Source organism: Dryas octopetala, chromosome 1, assembly GCF_963921425.1.
Source record: "Dryas octopetala chromosome 1, drDryOcto1.1, whole genome shotgun sequence".
Lineage (NCBI taxonomy): Eukaryota > Viridiplantae > Streptophyta > Magnoliopsida > Rosales > Rosaceae > Dryas > Dryas octopetala.
In genome coordinates, this window is record NC_141366.1 from 93,247 (window position 1) to 107,645 (window position 14,399).

The 14,399-nt window shown below is 39.0% G+C and overlaps 4 protein-coding genes across 7 annotated transcripts; 2 read left to right on the forward strand and 2 right to left on the reverse strand.

Moving 5' to 3' along the window:
- Window positions 1-299: 299 nt before the first annotated feature.
- LOC147295940 (chromosome-associated kinesin) lies at window positions 300-2,516 on the reverse strand. Of its 2 annotated transcripts, XM_086228966.1 has the most exons (8): window positions 2,490-2,516; window positions 1,818-2,062; window positions 1,503-1,580; window positions 1,356-1,408; window positions 1,144-1,280; window positions 978-1,042; window positions 774-832; window positions 300-653 (listed from the first exon to the last, which is right to left on the reverse strand). In XM_086228966.1, the coding sequence occupies exons 2-8, from the start codon at window positions 2,047-2,049 to the stop codon at window positions 564-566; spliced, it is 714 nt and encodes a 237-aa protein (XP_086085092.1). In that variant the 5' UTR covers window positions 2,050-2,062; window positions 2,490-2,516; the 3' UTR covers window positions 300-563. The 2 variants fall into 2 exon arrangements, with proteins under 2 accessions (XP_086085092.1, XP_086085091.1); XM_086228965.1 differs by lacking the exon at window positions 2,490-2,516 and having other exon boundaries at window positions 1,818-2,087.
- A 377-nt stretch (window positions 2,517-2,893) lies between these two features.
- On the forward strand, window positions 2,894-7,149 carry LOC147295941 (uncharacterized). Of its 3 annotated transcripts, none has more exons than XM_086250422.1 (5): window positions 2,894-3,224; window positions 3,310-3,503; window positions 3,579-3,885; window positions 6,132-6,182; window positions 6,609-7,149. In XM_086250422.1, exons 1-5 carry the CDS (start codon window positions 3,129-3,131, stop codon window positions 6,642-6,644), a joined length of 684 nt encoding a protein of 227 aa, XP_086106548.1. In that variant the 5' UTR covers window positions 2,894-3,128; the 3' UTR covers window positions 6,645-7,149. The 3 variants fall into 3 exon arrangements, with proteins under 3 accessions (XP_086106548.1, XP_086106539.1, XP_086106556.1); XM_086250413.1 differs by having other exon boundaries at window positions 2,895-3,224; window positions 6,132-6,221; XM_086250430.1 differs by lacking the exon at window positions 6,132-6,182 and having other exon boundaries at window positions 2,896-3,224.
- A 925-nt stretch (window positions 7,150-8,074) lies between these two features.
- LOC147295942 (E3 ubiquitin-protein ligase SIRP1-like) lies at window positions 8,075-10,481 on the forward strand. The gene is made up of 2 exons (XM_086230102.1): window positions 8,075-8,289; window positions 9,072-10,481. Exon 2 carries the CDS (start codon window positions 9,113-9,115, stop codon window positions 10,250-10,252), a length of 1,140 nt encoding a protein of 379 aa, XP_086086228.1. The 5' UTR covers window positions 8,075-8,289; window positions 9,072-9,112; the 3' UTR covers window positions 10,253-10,481.
- Window positions 10,482-11,608: 1,127 nt separating this feature from the next.
- Window positions 11,609-14,378, reverse strand: LOC147295943 (Pyruvate kinase family protein). Its single transcript, XM_086253797.1, has 3 exons — window positions 13,916-14,378; window positions 13,043-13,504; window positions 11,609-12,674 (listed from the first exon to the last, which is right to left on the reverse strand). Exons 1-3 carry the CDS (start codon window positions 14,126-14,128, stop codon window positions 11,862-11,864), a joined length of 1,488 nt encoding a protein of 495 aa, XP_086109923.1. The 5' UTR covers window positions 14,129-14,378; the 3' UTR covers window positions 11,609-11,861.
- Between the last annotated feature and the right edge of the window lie 21 nt (window positions 14,379-14,399).

The window sequence follows — 14,399 nt, forward strand, 5'->3', positions numbered from 1 at the left end:
TGGTTTCATTTACAAGATTGATAATGTTGCATGATCTGAATCATAGCCTGCCATGTCTGGCGGACAGTGACTAATTAAAACTTAAAAAGTAAAATTAGCTAATTTTAGTTTAGGGGCGTGTTTTCTACTCAAAAACTGTTTTTCAAATTTATTCCTTATTTCATCTACTATAAATAATATCAGCTTCCGGAAAGGATATCAAACGGACATTGTAGTTTTTATTTACCCAAGTGATATGTGAGAATAGTAAAATGAGATAAGATTACGATAAGTCCAAGATTCAATCCCTTCAAATGTAATTAAAAAAACTAGTATAATTCTTCTCCTTTTATTATATCCGTTCAACATTTTCCGTCTTTCTCTTTAATTAAATAAAAGGCATAAACGTTATCAAACAGAAGTTACAGAACTCAGTTATTCACAGATGAATCCAAGTGAAAAATGAAAAATTGATTTGTCATTTATTACAAAACAAAACTACTTGTTGCATACCAAAAGAGAATCACCACCCCATGTCAGATATGAAAGTTCCCAGCTAAATGGCCTTCAATCTCTGCTAGTTGTCACACTGGAAGTCCAAGTTCTGAAATTTTCATTATCCGTTTGTCTAGCACAGTCATCTGCCGTTTCAAAAGTGATGTCATTGAAGCAACCTAATAAACATGAGAGGGAGAGGGAGAGGGAGAGGGAGCATGATGTAAACAACATACTCAAAATGCGTAGTAGCATAGAGAAATTTAAAAAACAGAGTGTGAAGAGGATGCTGGACTTGCCTCTGCTCGAAGCTTCAAAGCCTCCCTACTAGGAATTTCTCGCAGCCCATCCATTAAATCTACAGAAAGGTAAAATGTAAAATGGGCACATGATTCTAGTGTGATATTGGATAAACATTTGCCCAATCCAAGTTCATCAAATGTGCATCAGAGCCAATTAAACATATAAAAAAGGGAAAGGGAGAGGCATTCATGAACTCAAACCTGCAGCTTGAGCTTCAACCTTGTTTACAGATTTAGATAGATATTGGATTTTATTTCCCACATCCCTGCATAAGTTTAGTTACATGGAATAATGTGAGACGAAGAGTCAATAAAAATATAGGTATAGATAAATATAGAGAAGAGTAGTTGAATGAGATATGTGTACATGAGATCAGAATGGCCATATTTCATGTCCTTTTCCGCAAGAGCTGCCCTTTCAAGCAGTTTCTTGCTCTCCTTCTTCATTAAATCAACCGAAAGGTCCAACTCCTTTACAGTCTTCTCAGCTCTAAGAAATTGTGCCTGCAAATAGATTTGTTGTAATTAATATGAGAAGTAGTGAGTTTGAGTGTGAGGTTGAGTTTGAGTTTGCTAGACCTCCTGGCTCTGAAGTCGACCCAATGTATGACGAAAGAAGAACCTTCTCGGTCCTGCAGGCAAGAGCCAGGTTGAGTGAAATCAATCAATCATCATGTGTAAGAATAAGTAAATAAATTAAAAGTAAGTATTAAGAAAAACAAGGACCTGGCAAAACAAGGATGGCAGCAGTGAGACCAACTCCAAGAGTTGAGGCTGGGTGCTCTCTTGCACTCATCAACCCTTCTGTAGTGGCAATTGTGCAAAAATACAAAATAAATACACTAATGATTGAATGATTGATCAGATCAGTAATCAGTTTCTTCTCTACTTGTCTGTCTAGTGTAGTGACAATTGGATAGTTTCAATTCATGATTGATTCGCCAGCCACTTACATTTTACGCGCTAAAATTAAAAACCAAGAAGAATAATAGATAATAATAATGAAGGGAATTATGTAAGAAATCAATTGATAATGAATACCTTTGATTTTGTTGAAGAATGCAGCTTCGTAGGTCCTGTAATCGGAGACGGCTTTGGCCATATATTGGGGCAACTGGTGTTGGAGAGAACGAGCGGAACGAATGGCAGAGTCCCTAGATTGCATCACCGTACGCTGCAGATCCTCCGCCATCGATGCTAACGCCATTGAATTCGAAGATGCTTCTGCTGCTGCTGCTGTCTCTTCCGACGACGGCGTCGTCGTCTCCGCCATTTTTCTTCTTTCTTTTGCTAATGAGGGAGGCTATGCAAAGTTGCAAACCACCCTTTTGTGCTGAGTGATCACCTAATAAATTTTTTTTAATTTTTTTCTTATTTAACCCTTTATTGCAAAAACATGATAAAATCACTCAGATCTATTCGGTGGTCATCTACCGAAATATCCACCAATGTACGGCAGATAAGTGTCGAATAAATGCAAATATTTCGGCAGATAACTGTCGAATGCCTTTTTCATTTCTATTCGGTAGTTATCCACCGAATAATCCACCAATGTTCAGCAGATAACTGTCGAATAACCATAAATATTTTGGTAGATAACTGTCGAATGACCCAACGAACAAAATTGAAATTTTTTTGTTTTAAGGGTAAAGTTGAAAATTTGAAATAGGGTGGTCAACTTAGCAATTTAGGGTGGTCTGAATAGCATTGGCGTTTGCTAATTTGCTTTTTCAGTTTTTCTGTCACAACACTCGCAAAAACAATCTGAATTTGGGCTTTGATTTCGTTCTTAAAATGACGCATATGGGCCGAAGCCCAACTAATCACAAACAAATTTTTTAATCATGAATGGGGCCAGCCCATTTTTATTAACTTGGCAAGTAATGTTGAATTGTTGATTGTTGAGGAGTAGAGAATCAGGACCTTCAGGTACCTAATGGTCAATTGTGAATTGTAATTAATTAATTACATTACAAATTTTACGATACAGTATTACATTTACCACTTGTACAGTTGTACTGGCCGAGACACCACACGGAAAAGAAAGAAAGAAAGAAAGAAAGAAAGAAAGAAAGAAAGAGAAATAAGAAAAAGAATAGGAAAAGGTAAAGAAAGATGAAGGGGAATGAATGAAAAGTGAAAACGAAGAGGGGCAAAGGGGAAAGAAAATAGACCCTAAATTCACGTCTCCAATGGTAATTTGAATTGAATTGGATTTGTTCTGTTCTGTTCTGTTCTCCTTTGATAACAGGAAGGAGAAGAAGAAGACGAAGACGAAGAAGAAGCAGCAGCAGCAGAAGATTCGAGAAAGAGGCGGAGGCGGGGGCAGGGGGCGGGGGGTTGGAGTGTTATATGATGCTTTGTGACTCATTGTGTGATCGAATACAGCCATGGATTCGTGACTACGACAGGCTTCAATCATTGGCCGTCATCCTTCTCTACATTCAGGTACGTGTTTTGTTTTGTTTGGTTTGGTTTTGTTTTATTTCGTTTCGTTTTTGGGTGATTGGTATATAAGAAGATGTTTGAATAGATTGGGTGCGCATTGTTGGGGTCGCTGGGAGCATTGTACAACGGGGTGTTGCTCATAAATCTGGGCATTGCATTGTTCGCTCTGGTGGCCATCGAGAGCAGCAGTCAGAGCCTTGGCCGTACCTACGCCGTCCTTCTCTTCTGCGCTATCTTCCTCGATGTCTTCTGGTTCATTCTCTTTACCCACGAAATATGGTCAGTCACCTGAATCGAATCATCATCATCTCATTCAATTCAATTCAATTCAATTCAATTCCGAACTCTGTGCAGGAACCTTTCTCCCGGAGATTACTACACAACTCTTTATATCTTCTCCGTCAAACTCACTCTGGCCATGCAAATTATCGGCTTCTCCGTCAGATTATCCTCTTCCTTGTTATGGATTCAGATCTACAGGTTGGGCCTTTCCTATGTAGACACTACCCCACTTCCTAGAGAAGCCGATTTTGATTTAAGAAATAGTTTCTTGAGTCCATCCACTCCTGCTGCACTTAGACAAACCTCTGATTCCAGTGATGCTTTAGGAGGCTCTATCTATGATCCTGCTTATTACTCTTCACTCTTTGAAGATGCTCAGGTTCGTCCTTTATCTATCTATCTATCTATCTATCTATCTATCTATCTATCTATCTATCTATCTATCTATCTATCTATCTCTTACTTGCATACTTACATCCTCTTACATTACATATTTACATACCTACTCAACCTTTCATTTCTCTTGTCTATACATTTACAATTACCAACATATATTTCATTTTGTATGCTCATTACTCTAAAGTCCATCCAACAATATGTTAATAGATTCCCATGGAGCATCTTCTTTTCTATTTGTTTTTTAAATTAAAATGGGATTGCTTCACCCAGTATATTAGTCTCATATAGCCCGTGTTTCCTTAAATGGCTCATTCAAGGAAAAACTTCCATGAAATATGTCATCACCCTATATTATCCTAAAAACTCATTTCATTTGACTTGGGATTCCTCACAAATTGGTTCATCAGTCAATATATCTGCAAATCTAAGTGAACTTTTCCACTACCAATCTTGGGGGAGGGGATTTTGTTGCCTATTATGAACTCTACAGATTGAAGAAGTTAGAGTCTACATTTTTTCTTTTTCTTTTTTTTCCTTATAAGAAACAAGAAGTTAGAGTCTACAATGATATGGAAGAAGTACAAGACTACAAAAATGTATCTATCGAAGGTAAAGGGGTCCTCCGTGTCATTCTTTCAAGGACTCTTTGATAATCAAGTCAGTATATAGATTCAAAAGTGTGATGGAGAAAGGTAGCAGGAGCACTATGAGAAATAGATGTCCATCAAATTCCTAATGGAGGGAAGAATCTCTGGGAGGGACTCCGAATTGTTGGAGGATTGCATGTCATGAGCAGTGACATCATCCCTGGTTCCTTGGGATTTTGTATCCAACTTGGATAAGGAATGTAATTCTAATTAAGTTTCCTTGAAATGAGATGTGAAATGTCCGTTCTGGACCTATGTCCACTCTGGTGAGGTTCGCATTGTAGGAGTCTAGGCTGAAAGGTTTGGTTCAACTGCCCTAAGTGGGTGTGGACAACCATGCATTTGGGACTTCAATTGTTGCATGGTGGGATAGGTAACAGTTGAGAAAATGAGGTCTAGGTTGTTTGCACTCCTCCACTCTGTTCTGAGTTTATCAATGGTGGAGAACAATCACCTAGATGAAGACTTGACCAGAGAAATTGAAAGATCCAAAGAAACCAAGACACAATCTTTGCAATAGTGAAGAAGCGCCTTCTTTGTCTGGCCAATGAATGAACCACATGATCAACAAAAGTTTTCATTGTAGTATAATTATTTAGTTGACTTGCTTTGATCATCATGATGTAAGCATAGGACATAACGGTTAGAAACTTAGAAATACTAACAAACATTGGCATGGAGTACGCACTTGATCATGAAAGGAGTTTACATTGGGACCTTTGTTTGGGAAGTGAGAATGTTTATCTCTCCCATTGTCATAGTTTCGGCTTCTGCCTGTATCATAGTTTCGGCTTCTGCCTGTATCTCTCAATTTTGAAAAAAAAAAAGAAAAAAATTCAAGGGTTGGTAGGGAAAAGGCTTTTCCAGTCCTCGTTCTTTCCGGTGAGGTCTCTATATTGAGGATGAGGATGGCAGAGAGAGAGGAATCGGTGTATGGGAGTGTTTCTACTTTTGGATGTGGAGGGATAAACTCTCGAATTTTTGAATCCTCTCAAAGAAAGCATCATTTAGTGGTGTTTAAAAATCACCAAAGCCGGGATTGTGCAAATATGGCCATGCAAGAAAACAAGTGATCACCTACCAAAGGTCAAAGGAACAGCAGTATTGTGCCTTCCCAGAACTCTTCGACAGTAAAGTCAGTAGGTAGCTTCAAAAAGCGTAATAGAGAAAGGTAATTACGAAAGCATTTAATAACTTCTTAAGGGGTCAAACTCAATTGAATGAGTATGCTAAGCCCTTAGGTTGACCTGTCTATGAAGTCACATGATTACAAAAGAACTGATGGGTTATGAGTTTTTTGTTTAAGGTGTAGACTGGACTTGTGCTTCAAATTGAGCGTTGTAAGAGAAGTTTATTTTGCATCCTATTCTGATTCTATGCATGATGGTTTTGGCGGTAATCCACCAGGGGGGAAAATGGAAGGGAATATATTGTATACTATATGCAACCTCTGGTTTTGGAGATTTATATTTTGATATGTTCTGTTTCTTCAGAATTTCATAATATATTTCTTGTCTATTAGGAGGTAGCAAAGACTGTCAACTGTTACCAAACTGAAACCACTGTTATTTTTTCTTAGGGAAAATGTTACAGTGGCAATGGATCTACTTCTGCTGCTGAAGCTTCTAAGGTGAAACCGTCTGTAGTCAGATCTTTTCAGTTTGTAGATGTAAGTATCCATGAAAATGTTTTGACCTTTGTTATGAATTTCGGAACATGATGTGTGTGATGATGCAGGGTGTGACCCCATTGTTTTTCCCATTAGGTGTAAAGCGATTTTAGTCGTCCAGCCAGAAAGGCCTTTTTATTCCCTGTTTGGTTTTGCTCCTGTGTTGCTTTCTTATTCTGTTCATTCCAAAAATTGCATGGCTGGTGAATTTTTTTTGGCACAGTTTGCTACCAATGTCATGTAGTAGTCATTGTCATTGACAGGGTAGATTGTCATCGGATTGGTCTATGCATTGCAGAACATTATATTAAATCTCTGATAATTATTATTCCATCAAGGTGAAATGTCATTTTTTTTTCTGCTTCTAACTAGACTTTGTCCTTGCAGGAGGAGAAGGCAGCAAGCCAGCCTAGTTCAGTTTAATTTTGAGTGTGGTATCTCTCTTTTCATTTTGGATCCACTCCCATTATTGTTTAGAGGATCTTTGATATAGTGACTGCGGCCAGATTGTGTATGGGAGTGGGCCTTGTACAGTGGATCACATATTATTAAGCAATTTTTGCCCGGATGGAAGCTTGAAATCAAAGCTTCAAAAGGAGAACCTTTCATATGGTCCATGTGGTTTGGTATGCCAATAGCAATTGGTTCCATGTGGTCTTCGATATGCAATCACATTTGATTAGCATGTTATTGTTGGCTGCATGCATTGTGCAGACAGACATGCGTTGTACTGGGATTGTGTGGGCTGGGTGTTAGTTAAGTTGACATTACTATAGCAGCATCTTCGTTAAGGAGCCCGGGCAATTAATTGCCTCTTGTCTTGTTCCCCTAATAGGATGATTGGTTGACCCTTTCAAATTTCAATGGAGCTTTGTTTTTGTTGGATTAGACACTCCCTTCCTTACTATGTCATTATTTACTCGCTCTAGTCTATATGATTGCAAGATTTTTTTCCCTAGTACGTGTGTACTTTGTACTTTGTAGTCAGATTATCTGTATATGACTTTATTATTTGGATAACTGTATGCCTTGACTTTTAATCCTTCTCACGATAATATTTATATATTTTAGTACGTGCAAATTGCTGCTCCCATTGTGATATATATAACTCAATCGAAAATGAAATGGGGAAGTGGTAGGAAGAGCAGGTCCTGGTAGTGGTAGGGTAGGCCATTTTAGTTAAAAGTTGAGTTTGTGTTGTGAGGATTTCATCAACTCATCAATAGTATTGAATGATATATAGGATGTGGACTGTAGAAAGCTGAGTCTTTGGTGGACTTGCTGCTAAGAAAAAGCTGGGGTCTAGTGTGGCAGTGTCCTCCCTTTAAACTGTAAGCCTGGGAATTTTGGGTAAAAATTTAATAAAAATGTTATTAGCAATTTGCATGGGAGAGTGAAAAAGTCAAAAAACTGGCGTCTGATGTCCTCCAACGGGTTAGTAGCTTTCAAGTGAACCGTCAATGGACCATGTGGTTTCAGGCCGAAAAAAATATGGGCCATGAGGCCCACGAGGTACAATGCTTTTGTTGTTACTTATTTTGGCTTAATTACACTTTACACCTTTAAAATAAAATATAGTTGTTTTTTCACTTTGATACCGCATATCAGAATTGTTCTTAAATATTTTATTTTTCTTAAAAAAGAAATAGATTAAAATTGGATTTCCAAGGTTGTTAAATATAGAAGGAGGAAAAAATAAAATAAAAACAGAAATAGAATGATTGGCTTGGGAGCAGCCAGCAGGCCCACCACATACACATAAGTCATAACGATAACGCGTTCCAATGGGACCAATCCAAAAACGAGAAAGAGATGAAACGGTGAAGCAGTAATTCCATTTGCAAATTTGCAATTAAAAATAAAAGTAAAAGAGAGAGAAAGTTGCAGGTTGCAAGTTGCGAGTTGCCAAGGGAATGGGATAGAGAGAGAGGGGGAGAAGGGTTGGTGGAATCTCGATGATCGATCTTTCTTCCCTCAGTTTTCTCTTTGCAGCTCCAAAGCATAACAACTAAGAAGAACCCAGGAATTCCCTTGGATCATAAAATATCATTATCTCATATCAAACCAGGTTTTTGATTCATTCATTGTTCAAAGGGTGCCTTCGTACACTCCTACAATTCAATTCTACACTTGTCTTCTGTATGTTGTATTGTTGTATGCTGCTTCTTTTTATTTACTTTTTGCTTGCTTTAATCTTTATGCATACTGCAGCATACCCGAAATTAATGTGTACGGTTAATTAACTAATTAATTACATGAACATCTAATGTTCTTCCCCCCTCACTTCCTCAATTGTGATTATTATTAGGAATTATTAATAATAATAATTAGGGATATTGTTGATGTGAGAATGAATGAGAATGAGAATGAAAGCGATACTTCCAGATCCTTCTCTTATTTCCTTACCAAAATTTTACATTTAGCTTTAAATCAATCTCACCCACCTCTCCTCCTTGTCTCAATTTCTCTCATTATATCTTTTTTATGCTTTCTCCACTTATTTCCAGCTGCGATTTGATTTTCCAAGCTCTTCCGTAGCTCTCTGGTCTTCTCTCTGATTTCACCTTTTTTATTACAAATTATCTTTCTGTGTTTCATCACAGGTGCTCTGCAAATTTTCTGCTTCATGGACTTGGCCAATTCTTGCTTTTCTTGTGCAATCTCAACCATTTTAGTTTTGTCAATTCTTCTGTTTTGGGGCTTTATATTTTTAAATTATCTCAAAGAATTTTTGTGGGGGTTGAAGGGATTGTTGGGATTGTTTTGATGTCTTAGATCTGTGAAGTCATGCTTAAAGTATTCATATTTTTCATCCTATTGGTATTTGATTTTGCTATGGTTTTGTGACAGTGAACAAAGAAATAAAGTATTAAAGAAAGAAAGAAAGAGAAATGGAGGAAACAATGGCAGCAAGGTATTGGTGTCACATGTGTTCTCAAGTGGTCACTCCCATCATGGAAGTAGAAATGAAATGCCCATTTTGCCAAAGTGGATTTATTGAGGAAATGAATGACTCCACAAGGGACAATCATGAATCTGACTCTGATTTTGGATCCGATAGAGCCCTTAACCTCTGGGCCCCGATCTTGCTGGGCATGATGAACAATCCCCGTCGTCGCCGAAGATTGAGACAACCCGAGTTAGATGAGGATGAGGATGATTATACTGATGATGGAGAGGCCCGCCATGGCAGCCATGGCGGAGACACTGAATTGGACAGAGAACTTGAATCCATCATCCGAAGGAGGAGGAGAAGCTCAGCTACTATTCTACAACTGCTTCAAGGCATTCGAGCTGGCTTGGCATCTGAATCCGAGAATTCTGAGAGTGATAATAGGGATAGGGAAAGAGAAAGAGAAAGGGAAAGGGAACGTGTAATTCTTATCAATCCTTTCAATCAAACCATCATTGTTCAGGGTTCTTATGATTCGAATCAGGGTCAAAACAACATTCACACCCCTATGGGTTCATTAGGTGATTATTTTATTGGTCCTGGTTTAGATTTATTGCTGCAACATTTGGCAGAGAATGATCATAATAGATATGGTACTCCGCCAGCACAAAAGGAGGCGGTGGAAGCTCTGCCCACCGTGACAATTAAGGAGAATTTGCAGTGTTCAGTGTGCTTGGATGATTTTGAGATTGGTGTAGAAGCAAAAGAAATGCCATGTAAGCATAAATTTCATAGCGATTGTATTCTACCATGGCTGGAGCTTCATAGTTCTTGTCCAGTTTGCAGGTTTCAGTTGCCTGCTGATGAATCCAAACGTGATTCTGATAGTTCTAGGAACGGCAGTCATCAAAGGGAGAATGAAAACATTGGCGGTGGTGGTGGGGAAGAGGAGAGAGATGGGGATGGAGATGGAAGAAACGGAAGTGGGAGAAGGTTTTCAATTCCATGGCCTTTTAATGGTCTGTTTTCTTCCTCAGGCTCAGCATCTCAATCTAGTGGCAGTGGGGGTAATTCTTCCTCATCAACAAATGCAAATGCAACTGGAAGAGGAAGCGCTTCTCAAACAGATGAGAATTGAATTTGAGTATATTTCCATTAGTTCAGTTCCTATAGTATATATATATATCAGGTTCTTGTCGATTATGTGGGTTCAATGGTCTGCGGTGCTTGTGTACATAGTATCATACTTTATGTTTTTAAATGTCTGAGGTCTTTTGTAGATGTTTTGGCCTTCTACTCCTGCTACTTGAAGAATTTCTACTGTTGCTATATGTTTTACTTGCTGTTGATATGTATTTGCTTTGTCATTTCTTCTCTCTAGCGATTAGCAGTGTAGCACTGTAGCTGCTGCTTTGAAAGGTTCTGCATCATTGAGATTGCTGGATGGACTTTTTGGGTTGTTTGAATTGGTATTGTATTTTGATAATATCATAATAGGAAGTGGAGCCAACTGAGATGGACTAGTCTGATTCTGTCTCATTATATTTATAGATAAGACTTTGAAGATAGCTCCTAGAGTCCTCCTTGTGGTGTCTGACTCATTGCTCATGGCATCATGAACCCCACGAGAATACATACAATACAAACTGCAATGTCACCTTGAACCATGACGAAATAGAAAATGGTTGGTGGGTTCATGGTTGGTTCTATATATCCTCTTTCCTTATTTCATACTAACTTGGGTTGTGAAATGTGATTGGGGAAGATTTAATATAATATTTCCGACAATTGATTTTAAGGACTGTGTAAAGAATAGTAGAATATTGCCGCCAGCGGCCAGGCTAGGCCAGCCCAACCCATTACTTCAATTATACGTGGATGGAGGGAGGCCATCAGGCCATGTGAAGTTTGAGAGGGATTGAATTGTTTTTACGTTTAGTTGGATCGGATGCACATGCATTCATCTACCTACAGATTTAAACTCAAAAACATTAAACATACATTCAGTTGTTCTAGAATCTAGAGTTAGACAAGACAGAGAGTCAGTCCTAGACAAACGGCATGAAGCATAATCACTACTTGGGAATTAAATAACATCTCTCGATCTGTTACTGTTTCTAGTGTGCTTAGCCTGGCCTGGTGCCTTGCTCCTTCACCACTTCCACACATCCAGGGGTTCATTTTATAATCATTTGAAATTGTTACATTTTCTTACATAGGAAAATTCTCCAACCGTTTTGAAACATTTAAACATCCTCCTTCTACTTCTATTTTCTACATTTTCTCAAAAACAGAATAAACACGGGACCTTCCCTTGGCATCACTTAAATGGACCTTTCTTCTCTTCATCTATTTAGGTGATGCCGAAACTATAGTTGAGAAATAAATTTTCCACACACGATTTTTGATTGTTAGCATATGGTTGGTCAAGCACATGGAATTAAAATGCAAACCCTTTCGAATCTCATTCCACAATGGTGAGCAATATGCAACAAAGTACGAAAATGGCATTCCCTTTAAGGATTATATTGTAAATGATATATCCTAATAGTATTGCATAAAGTCTGATACCGCTGTGAGCAAATTATGTGGATATCAAAACCCCAGTCTCATCAGAAGAGATAGATGGCAGTTGATGTTTTTGCATCCAAAAACACATTAAAAACGAGGCAAAAATTATAAGCATTGTTGTTGGCTCATTCTGAGATTGCCAAAAAGGGGAAAATAGAAAATCATAGTGATGATCATCACTTCACAGTCACGATCTTGATCACGGATGCAGTTCCATCACGGTGTAGAGCCACAACAGCATCTCCATTCTTGCAGAGTCCCTTTGTCTTAGCATGTTGAATGGCAAACTCCAGTGCTTCCTCAGTCGTCTCTGCATGAGAGGCTCTAGAAGACCCTGCACTCAAAACTGGAACCAAGCCACGGAAAATTAGACTATGCCTTGCTGGAGCTTCATCACTGCATGACCAGTTGAATCCTTCGGTCTTAATCTCAGGGACAACAACAGACAGTATAGGCATGCCTGGCCTGTACTTAGCCACCAGTTTTGCAGTACTTCCTCCTCTGGTTAGGACCAATATTAGAGCTGCTTTGGATGAGTTCGCTGTTTTAACAGCAGAAGAAGCCAAGCTCTCTAAGGGGCTCATGGGCACTGGGGAGTGATCCATAATCCTTTTGAATACATCTCCATAATTAAGGGTGCTTTCTGCTTCTATGCATATCTTTGCCATGGTCCGAACTGCAAGTTCAGGATAAGCTCCAGCAGCAGTCTCACCACTTAACATCACACAGTCGGTGCCATCTAGCACCGCATTGGCGACATCAGTAGCTTCAGCCCTAGTTGGACGGGGAGATTTGATCATTGATTCCAACATCTGTGTTGCCGTGACAACAGGTTTTCCTTGGATGTTGCACTTGTAGATCATCACTTTCTGAGCAAGAAATATCTTTTCAATTGGAATTTCCATTCCAAGATCACCCCGTGCCACCATGAATGCATCTGAATTTGCAAGGATGTCATCAAAGTTGGCCACCCCTTCCTGATTCTCAACCTGTCAATAAAATTTTAAGTAAAACCAAAGAAAGATAACAGTAATTGAAAACTCACCAGTTAATAGTATCTATAAAATAAAGTAGATATAATGCAAACAGTCTCATAGAGTTTAGTGAATGTCTCAAAGACCATCTAAATAATTTCCTTAGGTCCATTTAACCCTCTTTCTCGACATGCTTTACTCTCAAATGAATTGACTCATAATACTTTGCATACCAAAGCACAGCAACAAGGATAAAGTTCCAGTTGCAATCTCTAATTAATCTAGGTAGGTAAATCTAAAGTCGGTTCTCAATGAAGTCAACAGCAGTAAAAAATGCAGGAACCAAAATTCTTCAGTTTATCAGTTGATGAAAATGAACATACCTTTGACATGAGAAGGATATTCTTAGAATGCTTTCCAAGGAGCTTCCGTACCTCCACGAGGTCCGAACCTTTGCGAACAAAAGACAGAGCAATCATGTCAATCTTATTAGGAACTCCCCACTGTAGAATATCTTCTTTGTCTTTATCTGTTAAGGTTGGGAGGTCCACTACGATCCCTGGAAGATTAACGTTCTTTCTCTCACCAAGAAGTGCAGAGTTCTCACAGCGGCATTGGACCAATCCCTTTTGTTTGTCACAAGATAGAACCAAAAAAGAGATAGTCCCATCAGCACATAGTATCATGCTCCCTGGCTTGACATCCTCAGCCAACTTTTTGTAGCTCATGCAAATCATATTTTCATCACCCTTGATGCTATAGTCAGTGGATATGGTGATTTCTTGACCCAGTTTGAGTTGGACGGGTTTGGCATCCTTGAGAAATCCAGTTCTAATCTCTGGACCCTGTGTGTGGCAGTGCATGTGAAATGAAAAATCAGGAAATCATCAAAGCTTGCATAATGTTTGCCATTACTTTAGGAATTGAGGAATGGACAATATAAGCTTTAACAACATCCTATATTCCTAATTGGAATTGGCACAGGGGTTTTTTGTTTTGTTCTGTTTTTTGTCAGGATTAATAACATTAATGAATCTATTTACAGGTTGGGGTTACAGTTTCCATGATGCGCTTGCTATTTTAGGGAGGGAAGAAATTGACAACCATACACACAAGTACACAACACAGACAGATGGAGCAAAAGAGAAGCAAAGCACAATGAGAACACAATTGGGAGGCAAGAAAAGAGCATAGTTAGTGAGTGCATCCGAGAAATCGGGATCAGATGGGATCGAGAGAGAGAGAGAGAGAGAGACCTTGGTGTCGAGCATGACGGCGCAGAGAATACCGGTGGATTCCATGGCGGCCCGGAGATTGTCGAGGGTCTCCTGATGGTAGTCGTGGGAGCCATGCGAGAAGTTGAAGCGCGCAACGTTCATGCCGGCCCTGAGCAGCTTCTCCACCATTGGCACCGACCGAGATGCAGGTCCCAGGGTGCACACGATCTTCGTCTTCGGCCTCTGATCCATCCTGATCGATGTCCTTGCACTTTTTCACGCACTTGTAACCTTGTAGGTAGGTTAAGAAGACTCGATCACCAAATATCACAACCAACCAACCAATGCTAAAATACGAGACCGAGAAACCAGCGTGCGATGCCACTCTGTTTTTTCTTCTTCCTCCTTTTTAATATTTATTATTTTTTATTACACTTTCTTTTTCCATAATTGATGCTACTTGTTATAGGCATATTCTTGCTTCTTGGCCAACAAGGTAGCTTATGTTATCAGCCAAACAAAA